The following is a 15,510-nucleotide window of genomic DNA, read 5'->3' on the forward strand; positions in this document are numbered from 1 at the left end:
AGAAATGGTGCTAGGTGAGTGAAACATTGATTTTTATAGGCAGGGCAGAATTCACTGATGTGGCAGTCGGGATCTGAAAGATTAAAATGTTCCTTCTCTGGGCACCCTGTGCCAGGGCCTCCCCACTCTCACAGGGAGGAATTTCTTCCTCCTGGTCCTGTCCCTCCATCCGCTGTCCAAAGTCTCTCTCCATGTTTCCTGCAGGCTCCCTCAGGCCCTGCAAGGTCACAATTCAGTCACTCCAAAGCTTCTCCTCTCCAGGTGAACATTCCCAGCTGTCCCAGCCTTTCCTCCCAGCAAGCAGAGCTGCTCCATCCCTCTGCTCATCCTGGAGCCTCCTCTGGGCTCCTCCAGCAGCTCCAGCTCCTGCCTGTGCTGGCCCAGGGCTGGGGCAGCTCTGCAGGTGGGGTCTCACCTGAGCACAGAGGCAGAATCCCAATCCCTGCCCTGCTGCCCACACTGGGATCAGCATTTACATTTTCCAGTCCACAGTGTGCAGAGACAGCAAAGGAGTTCATCTAAACTGCAGATTTGCCAGAAAAATTGCTCTATAAATAAAAATAAATTCCAAAAATAAGTGAAATAAAACATCAGTAGAAGATGAAGGGGAGGGGAAGGATGGAAGCAAGCGGATGTGAGGAGTGAGGAGTGGATTTGTTCCATGGTCAAGTGCTTGTGTTGAGAGGCCTTTTGTCACTAGTGTCTCCTTTGGAGAGCAGCCCTTGGAGGGCAAATGAGAATAACTCCAAGCAGAGAAACTCTGTCCCCTTCCCAGGAGGGAGTTGGATCTGGGAATGTTCTCCACATCTCCCCTTGGAGGGGACAACCAGGGGTGTCGGGCTGTGCTCCCAGGGAACAGGGACAGGAGGAGAGGGAACGGCCTCGGGCTGGGCCAGGGGAGGCTCAGGGTGGATTTTGGGAAAATTTCTCATGGAAAGGTTGTCAGACACAGAACCAGGCTGTGTAGGAGGTGATGGAGGGGTTTAACAGCCCTGTACATGTGGCACCTGGGGCCATGGCTCAGTGGTGGCCTTGGCACTGCTGGGTCAAGGTTGGACTCGATGTTTTGAGGGCTTTTCCAACATAAATCCTTCCGTGTTTCTGTGAGGGTCCCCTGTGCAGATGATCCAGCTGGAGGCATGAAACACCTGTAACTCACGGGGAGGTTTTGTGCCTGGGGAAGCAAATCCAGGAGAGACAGATATTTCCTGCTTATTGTGCCAGTGAGTTAAACTCCTGTACAAACAAAATGTCTGGGCTCTGAGGTCTGCAGAGGGAGGATTTGTGTGGCACCAGCTGGCTCAGCCCAGGTGAACAGGGCAGATTTCCTAAAGGAACAGGTTTGCTTCAATCTCTGAGTTCTTGGAATAAAATAACGATTTAATTTCTTTCTCCTGTTTGAATCTGTGTGCAAGACTGGAACATCTTTCCTGGGTCAAAATGAGATGTCAGTGGGATTTTTACTTTGTTCCTGGGTGAGAATGGGATGTCACTGTGATTTTTCCTTCATTCCTGGGTCAGCATGGGATGTTAATAGGATTTTTCCTTTGTTCCAGCAACAGCGCACAGTTTATAGGCTGACCCTGGTGAAAGCTTGGAACGTGGATGAACTCAAAGCTTATGCTGACCTGATATCCCTTGGGAAACCAGACTTCATTGAGGTCAAGGTGAGCTGCATGGAGCTGTTTTAGTTTTTCCAGCACTGTTTTCCGTTGTTTTGTCCCCATTTCCCCCCTGCCTTTAGTCTAAACTTTCTGAGTAAGTAAAATTCTTCTGAAGTGATGCATAAGAAACTCCTCTCTTGCTTTTAGTATTAGTGAACAATAATTCACATTCAGGTGATGTTTTCTAGTATCCTGTATGTACCTGTGGAGCAGGTTTCCCTGTGCCACAAACCAAACTTTGTACCAGCCAGCCTTGATTTCTGCCCAACAGATTCATCACTCTCTGGCCTTTTTTTGTATTTCTGTGAAAACAAAGATAAATAGATATTCCTTCTTTATGTCAGCTATCAGTTGAAACAAAATATTCCAGGTTCAGCTGGTAGTTTGGGGTAGGATTCTTCCCATCCTGGTCTCGAGTTTTGCCAGGGGAAAGGTGAAAGGTTCAGTGATATGTTTGTGTTTGGCTGGGTTTGAGGGCTGCCAGCCAGCAGATGTGAGATACAGCAGGGAGGAGGGACTTTATCGTGGCTTAATAAATTCAGTAAATATAGACTGTAAAAAAAGTTACAAACTTGTAAAAAAGGCATCTTCCCACGTGCTCTGAGCATTCTCACCCAGCAGCTCCTGCAGAGCAGCACAGCTGTTTGTGCAACTCTGTTTGTGCATTCTGTTGCTCCTGGACTCTCTTTTTTCTTTTCTCATTTCCTTCTCTTGTATAATTTTTTCAAGCTTTCTTTCATTTTTTAACCTTTTTTTTAAATTTTTTTCAACCTTTTTTTACTGCTGCTATGAAGAAAAAGCCTGGATTTTGCTGTGAAGGTTTGACCTTCTGTCAGCATGGAGAGTTTTTCTCTCTGGGTGTGCTGCTGAAGTTGGGAGCTTCATCCCAGCTTGGGTTTGGAGTTTGGTTTGGGGAAAACCCCTCGGTTTTCCATCTTCCCTGGCTGTGCAGGATCCTGCCAGGGAGGGGAGGGCAGGGATGGAGCAGAGTCTGTGGGCCTGGTGCTGCTGAGGCTGCTCTGCCCGGGGCATTAATGTTAATTAGTGAGATGAGGAGGTGCCAGTTGATGTTCCAGCAGGGATTCCCCCAGGAAATGTCCAGGGCAGACATCTGTCCCTGCAAGGCACGGGCTGCTCTTCCTTCTGCCTCACAGTGTCACAATCCTGCTTTCCCAGAGTTCTGCCCTGGAAAAATCCTGCCTTGCTCTGCCAAGGAAACACATGAGTGGTCACAGGTGTACTCCTGGTGCTCTTCCAGCTGGGACAGGGATTTATCTGATCTCTGAACCCTGTCTGTGGGAGCTGGAACAGGGATATTCATCACAGGGATATTCCTGGATCTCTGAACCCTGTTTGTGGGAGCTGGGACAAGGATATTCATGGATCTCTGAACCCTGTTTGTGGGAGCTGGAACAGGGATATTCCTGGATCTCTGAACCCTGTTTGTGGGAGCTGGGACAGGGATGTTCATGGATCTCTGAACCCTGTTTGTGGGAGCTGGGACAGGGATATTCATCACAGAGATATTCCTGGATCTCTGAACCCTGTTCTGTGAGCTCTGAACACAGATCCCCTGTGAGCTGGGACAGAGAGGGGCTGGGTGACATGCCCAGAATCCAGCAGTGGGATGGTGTCACTGGGGGTCCAGTCTCACACTGTGCTGATCACACAGAATTTGGGACTTGGCAATTTTCCCCAAAAGACCTGGTCTTTTTGATTGAAAATCATTTTTTGTGTTCCTTTGGGAACAAAGCATATTTGGGGTGTGGATAGGCCTCAGCATTCCTTTCTCCAGCCCCTCAGTGTGCCAGGGTAAAATCCAAGGACCAGGTGGTGCTCAAACCAACCCTCAGAGTGATGGGGACATTCTGCAAAGCTCTGCCTGACAGTGGGGCTGGGCCTGGGGATTTTCTGGCTGAAGACTTGGGATAAATGACATCCATTTCAGATGAAGGCAGCTAATCCAGCGTTGCTCCAGAGAGCCTCATGGGGTGGATGGAGAGAGATTTAGATTCTTGCAGGGCTTAATCCTTGTTCTCATTTCCATGAGTGCCTCACAGTGCTGTAACTCTGTGGGACCCCATTCTCCCACTTAAGCCAATAGTAAAGGGAGACTCAGTCATTAAAAATGCATCAAATTGATTTATTGCCTTAATCTGTTCTAATGCCAGTGTGTCACTGTCACACTTGTACAGAGCTGATGGTTGTACTTAAGTCTGGAATGTGCCAGAACTCCTTTTCTTCCCATGGTACCCTCTTGGGGTTCCATGAAAGCCAGAGGTTTCTTTGATGTGCAGCATTTTTGTGTCCAGGGAAGGGAATGGAGCTGGGAAGGGGCTGGAGCCCCAGGAGCAGCTGAGGGAGCTGGGAAGGGGCTCAGCCTGGAGAAAAGGAGGCTCAGGGGGGCCCTTGTGGCTCTGCACAACTCCTGACAGGAGGGGACAGCCGGGGGGTCGGGCTGTGCTCCAGGGAACAGGGACAGGAGGAGAGGGAATGGCCTCGGGCTGGGCCAGGGGAGGATCGGGGTGGATTTTGGGAAAATTCTTTCACTGAAAGGGAGGCCAGGCCCTGGCACAGCTGCCCAGGGCAGTGGTGGAGTCCCCATCCCTGGAGGGATGTGAAAGATGACTGGACATGGCACTTGGGGACATGGGTTAGGGTGGCCTCAGCAGTGCTGGGTCAGTGACCGGATTTGGTCTTAGGAGTCTGTCCTTGCTGAATTCTAGAATCATGGAATGGTTTGGGTTGAAAGGGACATTAAAGCTCATCCAGTGCCACCCCTGCCATGGCAGGGACACCTTCCACTGTCCCAGGCTGCTCCAAGCCCCAGTGTCCAACCTGGCCTTGGGCACTCTCAGGGATCCAGGGGCAGCCACAGCTGCTCTGGGCAGGGTGAAGCTTTGGCACCCAGCTCACAGCAGTGGTGTGAGCTCCAGCCTGAGCAGAGCCTTCCTGCTTCCCCCTGTCCTTCAGAATTTAAGGAAGAAACCCAAAGCTGCCAGGCTGGCTCTTTGTCCCAGGGCTGTCCATGGCATGGTGTCTGAGGGCAGGACTGGGGCACAGCAGGGATCCAGGTCATGGCACAGAATCTTCCCAAGCCTTTGTGAAGGTTTTCAGCCACTAGGAAGCTCTTTCCCTGCTGATTTTTTTCATGTAGTTGGATAATCTCAGTGTCCAGCCCAGCTCAGGCTGCTGCTCTGGGACTGCAGCTCCTGCTCTGGTACCTGAGGCTTGGCTGCAGAATTGAAATGACCAAGCAAATGTGTGCAAGGAAGGGCCAGGGGGAGGTGTCTGTCCCAGTCTGCTCACTCTTGTCAAGTTAAACAGTAAAGACTGTTTAATTGCTTAAAATAATGAGGAAAATGAGCTGTGCCTTAATGAGTTTTTAATTGCATGCAGCAAGAGGCGATTGCCCCCACCTGTCCAACACCCATTCAGGATCCTGCTACCATCCCAGCTGGAATTTAGATGAAGAGGTGAAGCTGGATCACCCATTCTGGTGCCTGCTGTGAATAAACCCAAACAATGTATGATTTCCACACCTGAAAAAAGACTAGCACTGGACACTTGCTGTTAGAGAATCACAGAATCATTTGGGTTGGGATGGACCTGCAGGACTGAATCCAACACTCCCAGCACTGCCAGTGTTCCCAGGTGTTAAATCCTGCCAGGGATGGGGACTCCAAACCTCCCTGGCAGCCCCTTCCAAAGCCTGACCATCCCTTCCATGAAGAAATTTTCCCTGATGCCCACCCTGCCCCTGCTCTGGCCCAGCCCTCTCCTCCTGTCCCTGTTCCCTGGGAGCACAGCCCGACCCCCCGGCTGTCCCCTCCTGTCAGGAGCTGTGCAGAGCCACAAGGGCCCCCCTGAGCCTCCTTTTCTCCAGCTGATCAGTCCCAGGTTGGACCCGGTGGTCCTGGAGGACTTTTCCACCCAGGATAATTCCATGGTTGTGACCCTGGAGCTGAGGGGGTGGCTCAGCAGTGGCTGTTCCTCTCTCCATCCTCACAGGGCTCATGTGGAGAGCTGGGGTGAGAGGCTGGTCCTGTGTTTGAGTTCAGCTTTCCCGGGAGGAGTTGCTTTCACTTCCAGGGAATCTCTGCCCATTTCCAGGCAGTGCAGCACCCTCTGCAGGTGTGGGGGGTCTGGAGAGCTGCTGGGGGATACTGGGGCTGTGCTGTACAACCAACCATCCTCAGTCCTACCTGCAGACTGAGGTGGCACAAAGGGCTGATGGCCTTTGTTAAATCAACTTGAAGCAACTTGGTGATTAAAAGCAGCCAAGGAGTTGAATCCTGGCTGAACCCACTGCAGCAGGAGCAGACGTGTGTGAGGCTTTGGGGCAGTAATTTGGGGAGTGCTGCTGCTCAGCTCAGGAGTGTTTTCAGTGCAGAGATGGCAATCAACGTGGCATTGAGGCTTTTTATATTTGTCTGGGGTCACGGCTGGCCCGAATTTTAAACAGCGTCTCTGTCACTCAGCAGCTTGGCCTACACTTTGTTCTCTGCTAATTTGTACGAGCCTCAATTAAATTTATAATTTGTGGGCCCGGAGTGAAGAGAATTGTTTTGTTCAGTAATTAAATCGGGAAGTCTGGAGTGTGAGTGGAGAAACAAAGCACTGTCAGCTGTAGTTGTTTCCTTCAGAGCCCTGGGGATTGAAGGGATTGCTGGCTGTGTGCATCCCGGGGCAGCAGCCAGGTCCTTGGGGCAGGAATGTGCTTCCCTTGCTTCCCACAGCAGCAGCAATAGGCCTGGCATAGGCTCGGAGCTCACTCAGCTCCATTACAGCTGAAAATCAGCCCTGGGCCCAGCACAGGCAGGAGCTGGAGCTGCTGGAGGAGCCCAGAGGAGGCTCCAGGATGAGCAGAGGGATGGAGCAGCTCTGCTGGGAGGAAAGGCTGGGACAGCTGGGAATGCTCACCTGGAGAGGAGAAGCTTTGGAGTGACTGAATTGTGGCCTTGCAGGGCCTGAAGGAGCTGCAGGAAACATGGAGAGAGAATTTGGACAGGGGATGGAGGAACAGGACACAGGGAATGGCTTCCACTGCCAGAGAGCAGGGATGGATGGGATATTGGGAAGGAATTGTTCCCTGGGAGGGTGGGCAGGCCCTGGCACAGGGTGCCCAGAGCAGCTGGGGCTGCCCCTGGATCCCTGGCAGTGCCCAAGGCCAGGCTGGACATTGTGGAGTGGAGCAGCCTGGGACAGTGGGAGGTGTCCCTGCCATGGCAGGGTGTGGAATGGGATGGGATTTAATGTCCTTTCCAACCCAAGCTATTCCATGATTCCATGATTCTGTGAACTCCATAGCATGCCCAGCACAGTTGCTCTGGATTCATCCTGGCAGAACCAGGAAGAGCTGGGATGCTTTTCAAAGGCTTCTGCATTTCAAGGTACTTGGCCAGAGCTCTGTGGATTAGGCTGCTCAAAGCACCCTTATTAAGCAGGTAATTAAGAGGCAGAATCGTTGCTGTTCCTGCCGCAGGGAGGCTGGGGAGAGAGCTCTGGGTGAACAATGGGATCCTTTCCTTTTTAATTCTTGATGTCTTAATAACTGTCTTCATGTATTACTGCAAAGCAGAACGTGACCGCCCTCATCAGCTCCGCATGGGTTTTAAGTGCTATCAGCTGTTAATTAACTCCAGTTTGAAGAAGTTGGGGAAGTTGAAAGCTGCTTTCCTTCGGTGTGCTGGAAGCTGATTCCCATTGATTTGTGCTAGGAATTAATCAGCCAGCCAAGCACTCACTTATTCCATTTGCCTCTGTGCTTTCTTTGCTTGTAAACGATACCTTTGTAGTTTACTGAGAGCATGAATCACGTTGGAGCTTCTGAAGAATTTTCCCCCTCTATACTCATACATTTTTCATGCTGCTCAAATCATAATCTGGATAATGAGTGTGGGGAGAATATTGCTGTGTGTCTCCAGCTGAACTTTGGGGATCCAAACCCCTGATTTGCGTGGCTGGCTGCTCTGATATAACACTGACTAATAGAGAACAAACATGTTTCAACTCTGGGTTCAGACTTACAGAGCTGGCCTAAAAAAGCCTGAATGTACATCCCTGGTGAGCACTCCCTGGCTTGTGGCCTGTCAATCTTCCTGCTGGCTGGCTCTGAGTTATGGTGCTTGGGCAGATTAATGGGGGGAGTCCCTCATAAATTTATGGGTGAGAAAGTAGTTGCTTCCAAAACTTGTACAGTTCTCAATTAGCAGCAGGCTGTTGCTCCTGCAGCCCTGTGTGTGTACTGTGCTCTGGTTGAAAGTGTTGGCAAAGATGTGTCTGCATATTCTGTGTCCAGGGAAATGCAGGTAAATCAGCAATTGGGAGCATGGTGGCAGCTGGAGCAGGTGCCATGGCTGTGCCACACATGAACCTGGATGCAAATTCCGTTTAAAGAGGTCAAAGTCTTCTTCCCAGGGGGAAAACCAGGAGCAGGCCAGACACATCCATAAAACTGTGTTGTAAACGCTGGTGCTTGATGAGATTTTGTGACTGGAATAAAAGAGCTCAGCCCAAGAGCAGAGGGGCTGGAACCAGGCAGAGAGAGGGGCAGAGGGGCTGGGTGGTGTCTGGAGGAAAAGCCCTTTGTTCTGTTTGCCCTTTGGGCACCAGGGTTGTGACCAGCCCTGGGATATGGTGTGTGATCTCCTCTCAGGGATGGCAGATGAATTGGTGGGAAATTGGCAGTGAATTATTTGATTGGGAGCAATTGATGGGGATCGTGATCCTGGCTGTGAACTATTTTCAAGCAGACATTAAAAGACACCCTAAAGCTGAGCAGGGTCTGCACCCCAAGTGGGTGACACTGAGTGCTCACCACCCACTGAGCTGCTTGTGCTGTGGGGCAAATTACAGGGCAAGGAACATTCAGCGTTCTGTGCTGTCCAAGAGTTTTGTGTCATGCACTGCGGAAGGAAGGAAGGAAGGAAGGAAGGAAGGAAGGAAGGAAGGAAGGAAGGAAGGAAGGAAGGAAGGAAGGAAGGAAGGAAGGACGGAAGGATGCTGTCCAAGAGTTTTGTGTCATGCACTGCGGAAGGAAGGAAGGAAGGAAGGAAGGAAGGAAGGAAGGAAGGAAGGAAGGAAGGAAGGAAGGAAGGAAGGAAGGAAGGAAGGAAGGAAGGAAGGAAGGAAGGAAGGAAGGAAAAGGAAAGGAAGGAAGGAAGGAAATGCAAGTTTGAGGTCATGGCTGAGACTAAATCAGTAATTTAGGAGTTTCAGGTGATGACATCTCCAGATTAGGAGTAACTGGTCCCTGAATGGTGTAGCTGGATAAGGAAGGCTTGGATGTGGCACTCAGTGCTCTGAGCTGGGTGACACAGTGGGGACCGGTCACAAGCTGGACTTGGTGATCCTGGAGGGCTTTTCCAGCCTCAAGAATTCTGGATTCAGAGGCAGAGGGTGGTGGATGCAGTGGGGGAGAGCTGGAGGTGTTCCACTCCCTGAGCAGTACTCGTGTCCTGGCTCTGTGTGGGGACAGAGGGACACGAGTCCTGCTCCAGGCTCTCCATCCATGCCTGGCTGGGGGGGGTTGGGGAGGGAGCTGGAGCAGGAGCCCCTTTTCTCTGACACCCTGGGATCTGCAGGGGAGGTGTCCTTGAATGATGTCACCTCTGAGGGGCAGTTCTGGGGGTGCCTCCAGAACATTACCCAGAAGCTGCTTCCCAAAGCTCCAGTGCTCCCACCAGGGAGGGACTGCGCTTTGTGTTGGTCTCTGCTGTGCCAGGGATGCTCCCAGTGCCCATCAGCTCCGTGTGCATGGGATGGGTACAGCCCACCCAGGGACCTGCTGGGTTTGGGTACAGGCAGGGCACGGCAGAAATATCACAGCCTGGGCTTGGAAGGAAAAGGCCCAGAGCTCTGTGGCACATGAACAGGATCTTTGGGACTGTCCCACTGACATGGCATTGGTTGCCATGAGACTCTTCCAGACTTGTCACGTTTCCAGCCCCAGTGACCTTCTCCAAGGTCCCTTGGTCACTCGGGATCATCCTGCCTTTTCCTGTTAAAGCAGTGTTCCAGGATCAAGCCCAGCCTCTGAGTCACTGCTGGGGACACCTGGCACGGTGCTTTGGGAATGTGTCACTGCGGGAGGGACCCATTTTGATGCCATCTAGAGATCTGTGACCTTGCCATGGGATCGGGTGTGAGGGGGCAGAGCTGGCAGCTGCAGGGTTTGCTGTGGCTGGCATGGCTGGGGCTGGGGTTGCTGAGCTGACTGTCCTGTTTCCCTGTGTCCCCAGGGTGTGACCTACTGCGGAGAGAGCTCTGCCAGCAGCCTGACCATGGCCAACGTGCCATGGCACGGGGAGGTGGTGAGCTTTGTGCAGGAGCTGGCGCGGCTGCTCCCGGAGTACGGCATCGCCTGCGAGCACGAGCACTCCAACTGCCTGCTGCTGGCCCACAGCAAGGTGAGCCTGCCTGGGGAGGGCACAGCTGCCTTCTCTGCTTCTAACAGCCTTATTCTCCAGAGTTATCCCCAATGGTTTAGGCTGGAAAAGCCCTCTGGGTCTTTGTGTCCAGCCCAGCAGTGCCAAGGCCACTGCTGACCCATGTCCCAAGTGCCACGTGCACACCTGTGTTAAACCCCTCCAGGGATGGGGACTCCACCCCTGCCCTGGGCAGCCCATTCCAAAGCTTTCCAAGCCCCTCCAGTCACTGGCCAGGAGAATCCAAGGTGTGCCCCAGGATTCCAGCCCTTCACACCCCTGGATGCCACTCAGACCCAAGGGATGCTCTGTTATTTTCCTGTTGCTCTGAGCCACCTCTCCAGAGGCAGAATCACTATATTTGAATCAGAAAACCACACAATCATTTAGGTTGGAAAAGCCCAACCACTGCCCCAGCCTAGGCTGCATTGTCCCATGTCCCCAAGTGCCACATGCACAGGGCTGTTAAACTCCTCCAGGGGCGGGGACTCCATCCTTGCTCTGGGCAGCTGTGCCAGGGCTGGACAACAAACTCCAGGAAGGAGTTTCCCCAAAATCCACCCTGAGCCTCCCCTGGCCCAGCCCGAGGCCGTTCCCTCTCCTCCTGTCCCTGTTTCCTGGGAGCACAGCCCGACCCCCCAGCTGTCCCCTCCTGTCAGGAGTTGTGCAGAGCCACAAGGGCCCCCCTGAGCCTCCTTTTCTCCAGGCTGAGCCCCTTCCCAGCTCCCTCAGCCCCTCCTGGGGCTCCAGACCCTTCCCATCTCCATTCCCTTCCCTGGATATGCTCCAGCCCCTCAGGGTCTGCATTGTCATGACAGCTTCTCTGGGCAACCTCTGCCAGGGCCTCACCACCCTCATGGTGAAAAATATTCTCTTATATCCAATGGAAATCGACCCTGCTGCTGTTTAAATCCATCAGCCCTTGCAATAGGTCCTGCTGGGAAGGTTTGACTCCCCTTCAAGTACTGGAAAGGAAATGAAATTAAATACAAGTGAAATGCCAAAAAAAAAAAAAATTAAAGGATGCAGGAAATGAAAAATAATGAGTCCATATTTGCTTTCTGAGCTTCAGAAAAGATTAATAGAAGGACAGCAGAAAAAGATAATAATGTGCCAGCTGGGCATGTGATGAAATTGTCAATTGCTGGAATGCTTTGGGTTGGAAGGACCTTAAAGCCCATCCCATTCCATGGCAGGGACACCTTCCATGATCCCAGGCTGCTCCCAGCCGCAATGTCCAGCCTGGCCTTGGGCACTGCCAGGGATCCAGGGGCAGCCACAGCTGCTCTGGGCACCCTGAGCCAGGGCCTGCCCACCCTCCCAGGAAGGAATTTCTCCCAAATATGCAATCTAAACCTACTTTGGAATCTGCAAATGGAGCAGCTGGGAAGGAGCAGAGAAAACTAGCACACCTGGCACTGGTTGTGTTTGATCTCACCTTAAATTGGCTTTATTTACAGTCTCACTCCTGGCTGTTGCCACTGGCAACTGTTCCTGAGAAAGCAAAATCTCCTTTTGCATTGTAAGGTCCAGGAAAGCAAACAAACAGATTGCAGAAGCCTTCTTGAGGCAGAATTTAAGTAACACCATTAGCAAAGAGAATAAATTGGTACCTGTCCAGGAGGAATTCAACAGCTGCTTCTACTTCCACAGCCATTAGCAGAGGGTGTCTGTGGGAAGCAATCTGTCCTCGGTGCTAAAATAGCTAATAAAAATAAATTTATTTCCATTAGGGTTTAATTTTTGAGTTTCAGGCTCTAGTGGAGAATGTAATCTGTCAGTGCCTATTATTTGCAGGAAAACCTGTGCTCTGGGACTGATCAAACTGGAGTAATTGCAAAATCAAAGGGGTCCTTAAAAAATAAGGAGTTGCAGTAAGAGTGTGATAAAAATCATTAAGAAATGTGATTTATTTCACTGTGTTTTCCTAGGTCTGAGTTTGGAGGTGTTCAAACAATGCTCCTGATAAGTTTAATGCTGTCATTGAATGCCAGCCTGTAGGAAGGGGTCTGGGAATGTCAGGAATAATCCCTCCCGCAGCTGCTGCCTGGGCTGGATGGGACTCGTTGATTAGCACCTGCTTGTGATGGGTGACAGTGCAAGAGGGCATTCTCTCTCTCAAGGGCAGGGATTTAGGGAGAAAAGGGATTTTAAGGAGAGCAAACTGCAGGGTGTGTGTCTGGTGTTATTTTCTCTCTCCGGAGGTCACGGGGTGGCCCCCAGATGGGAACTGGGGCACCTGGGGGCCTTCAGGGTCCTAAAACTCTCCTATTCAGCCTCCAGGTCCCTTCCCACACACACATCCCTTTCCCTGCTGGCCAGCAGTGGGTTCTGCTCTCTGGGAGGTGCTCCTGGGAGCCCTCAGGAGAGGATGGGTCCCACTTGAACCTCAGAGAGCTTTGCATCCCAGGGGAGCTCAAAAAGTCCTAAAAACTGAATCCTCACAGCAAGATGTTGGATTTCACTTACCCTTCCCACAGCCCTAAAGATCATCCCAGAGAGCAGCCCCTGTGCCCTGCTCCCCATGCCCTGAGGATCCATCTCTTCCTGGCATTTCCATGGCTTTGGGGCACTGGGTGTCAGCTCCTCAGATCCCAGTCTGGTTTGAGTGGGGAGGGACCTCAAAGCCCATCAGTGCCACCCCTGCCATGGCAGGGACACCTCCCACTGTCCCAGGCTGCTCCAAGCCCTGTCCATCCTGGCCTTGGGCACTGCCAGGGATGGGTGGGTTCTGCTGAAGCCTGAGGGATGAGTGGGGACAGTCAGAGCTGGGTGCAGCCTTCCCTTGGCTGGGATCTCCTCTTCCCTGCCCTTCCTGCATCCTCCTCCTGGCCTTCCCCTGGTTTCCATCCCTCTTTGGGAGCTGCCTGGTGTTTGGGCTCCATCCTCTTTGATTCTCTAGCAACAGTGCTGAATTCTTGAGTAATTTTCTTTGCTTTTGAGTAAATCCCATAAACCATGGTCACAAAAATGGGATTTATGGCATCACTTGGAATTAATGGGCTGAGATATTGACACAGCAGCAACTTTCTAATGGAACAGTTAATTTCAGGGACCTTTACCAGAAACAGGCCTGGGGCTGCTGCTGTTCCTGGTTGGGACACTCAGTGCACCCTCAGGAGGACCAAAAGAGCTCCTGAGAAGGGAGAAGGAGCTGCAGCTGCCTCACAGGGATTTCTCTGAAGGAAATTCAATATCTTGGTAATTTCTGGACTAAATCCCTGTGCCCTAAGGTGCTGGATTTACTTTCCATGTGTGTTCCACCCTGTCCTTGTCCTGAAGCTTCCACCCCATTTTGTTCATTAACCCTTTCCCCCCTGGAGCAGGTGGTTGTTTTCCAGCTCCCTGGGGCTTTACAGCACCAGTTCAGTCAGTGCTGCTGCTGCCCTCAGGCAGGCTGAGGCACCGGGGTCCCAGAGCTCTGGGGCAGGACAGGAGGGTTCCATGTCTGAGCACCCCTGGGACCCCAGGGCTGATTTCAGCTCACTGGGGAATGCACAGCTCAGGGAATGCCCCTGAAATTCCAGTGCCTGCTCTGTCTGGAGGTCTCAGCTCACAGGGTGATATCAGCAGGGTGGGCTCAGCACCCTGCTGCCATCAGCCCTTTCTGCCTTCATTAATCAGACAGGCTGGGATTTGGTTGGGAAAGCTCTCCAAGACCATTAAGTCCAACTGGCCACCCAGCACCACCACCATGTCCCCACGTGCCACATCCACACACCTTTGGGACACTTCCAGGCATGGGGACTCCACCTCATGCTCTGGGCAGCTAAGCCAGGCCCTGACCACCCTTTCAGTGAGGAAATTTCCCTGATATCCAACCTGAACCTCCCCTGGCACAATTTGTGACTATTTCCGCTTGTGCTGTCATTTGTTTCTGAGAGAAGGGACCAACACCCACCTCCCTCCAGCCCACAGCCAAGACTGCACAAGCAGAGTGTCCCTCTCTGGCTCCAGACACTCCCTCGTGCTGCAGGTGCAGCTCTGTGCTCCAGCCTTCCCTTGCCTCACCAGCTGGATTCTCTCCCTCTTGGATGTGGTCTGGGATAGCCTTGTGTTTCCCAGCATGGCAGGGGCACCGTGGCATCCACAAAGGGACAGGCTGTTGGGGACACCCCTTCAATACGTTCATTTCCCATACCCAAATGCCCTTGTGAGGGTGGGCAGGCCCTGGCACAGGGTGCCCAGAACAGCTGTGGCTGCCCCTGGATCCCTGGCAGTGCCCAAGGCCAGGGTGGGGCTTGGAGCAGCCTGGGATCATGGAAGGTGTCCCTGCCCTACAGGGGTGGGATGGGATGGGCCCAAACCAGCCCAGGATTCTGTGTGGCTGTAGTGCTGGGGTGTCACAGCACCCCAGGGCAGGTGTTGGGGACAGGGAGCAGCCTGGTCAGAGGTGCCCATCCCTGTCCTTCATCCACAAAATCGTCCCAGCCAGGAGGGACTTGGCCTTTTCCTCCCGGTTCGGGTACAGCTCAGGGACAGGCACTGCAGTGTTCCATGCTGAGCATCCCACGCTGAGCATCCCAGCTGTATTTAGGGAGGAAGAGGAAGCACTTCACTGACAGCTGCACATCCCCTGACAAGGGTGCATCAGGCACAAAGAGTCCATCACGTTCAGTTCCTTCCTTCCTTCCTCTGTCCTTCAGAGAGTGGGAGCTGTCCTTGTGATCCAGGGAGAGCACCACAGGGAAACCAAGCCTGGAGGAGAGGGTCACAAAGAGATGGAACATCCTGGGATCTGTAGCAGAGCAGGGACGGCATGGAGCCCAGCTGTGGACCAGGCGACCCCAGGTGTGGACAAGGTGTCTCAGCAGCCAAGCAGCCTCCTTAGAGCAGCTGTGAGCAGGGAATGATGGAATTCCCAAAGGTTTTCTTCCTTGTCTCCTGGCAGCAGGAAGGTGGCTCTGCTGGCCTGGCTCTGTCAGTGATGATAAGCAGCTCTCCATTGTGCTGAAGTTGTCTGACTTCTGTCTCTGGGAGTGGGAGCTGCCAGGTGGAGTCCTGGCTCCATTGGCAGCCGGGCAGGGATTAAAAACCCCAAATCTGCCATAAAGAACCTTCCCTTGGAACAGCGCCCCGGGGTCAGGGGGATCAGCACAGGATTCCATGGGCTGTGGCTCTGCTGGGCTCAGCGCAGGGCAGTTCAGGTTGTCCCACTCTTTGGGGATCCAGAACAGTGAATTCCATCTCCAGAACAGTGAATTCCATCTCTAGGCATTCCATGTGCTGCCTCTGGAGGAGTTCCCTCTGCCCTGACACCTCTGATGGCTCCTGGGCACAGGCTGAAGTCACTGAGGGTGGAACTGCAGAGCTGCTCACTGCTCCCAGCTAAAACTGATGGGAACTGTGGTGCTGGTGGCTGCTCCCAGATCCTGTCTGCAGAGCTGCTGAGGGATTTAAGGCTTGGTTGTTCCCAG

The 15,510-nt window shown here is 52.6% G+C and overlaps 1 protein-coding gene across 4 annotated transcripts in view; it reads left to right on the forward strand.

Annotated features, from left to right (window-relative positions):
* LOC121362977 (S-adenosyl-L-methionine-dependent tRNA 4-demethylwyosine synthase TYW1-like) overlaps positions 1–15,510 on the forward strand; it is a 92,379-nt gene that overhangs the window by 68,488 nt on the left and 8,381 nt on the right. For all 4 annotated transcript variants that reach the window (XM_041484934.1, XM_041484935.1, XM_041484933.1 and 1 more), the window contains exons 15-16: positions 1,557–1,667; positions 9,908–10,075. In XM_041484934.1, the coding sequence (XP_041340868.1) occupies positions 1,557–1,667; positions 9,908–10,075 (279 nt within the window). The remainder of the gene's footprint in view (positions 1–1,556; positions 1,668–9,907; positions 10,076–15,510) is intronic.

The sequence above is a fragment of the Pyrgilauda ruficollis genome, unplaced genomic scaffold (assembly GCF_017590135.1).
Source record: "Pyrgilauda ruficollis isolate IOZ18807 unplaced genomic scaffold, ASM1759013v1 scaffold69, whole genome shotgun sequence".
NCBI classification, from domain to species: Eukaryota; Metazoa; Chordata; class Aves; order Passeriformes; family Passeridae; genus Pyrgilauda; species Pyrgilauda ruficollis.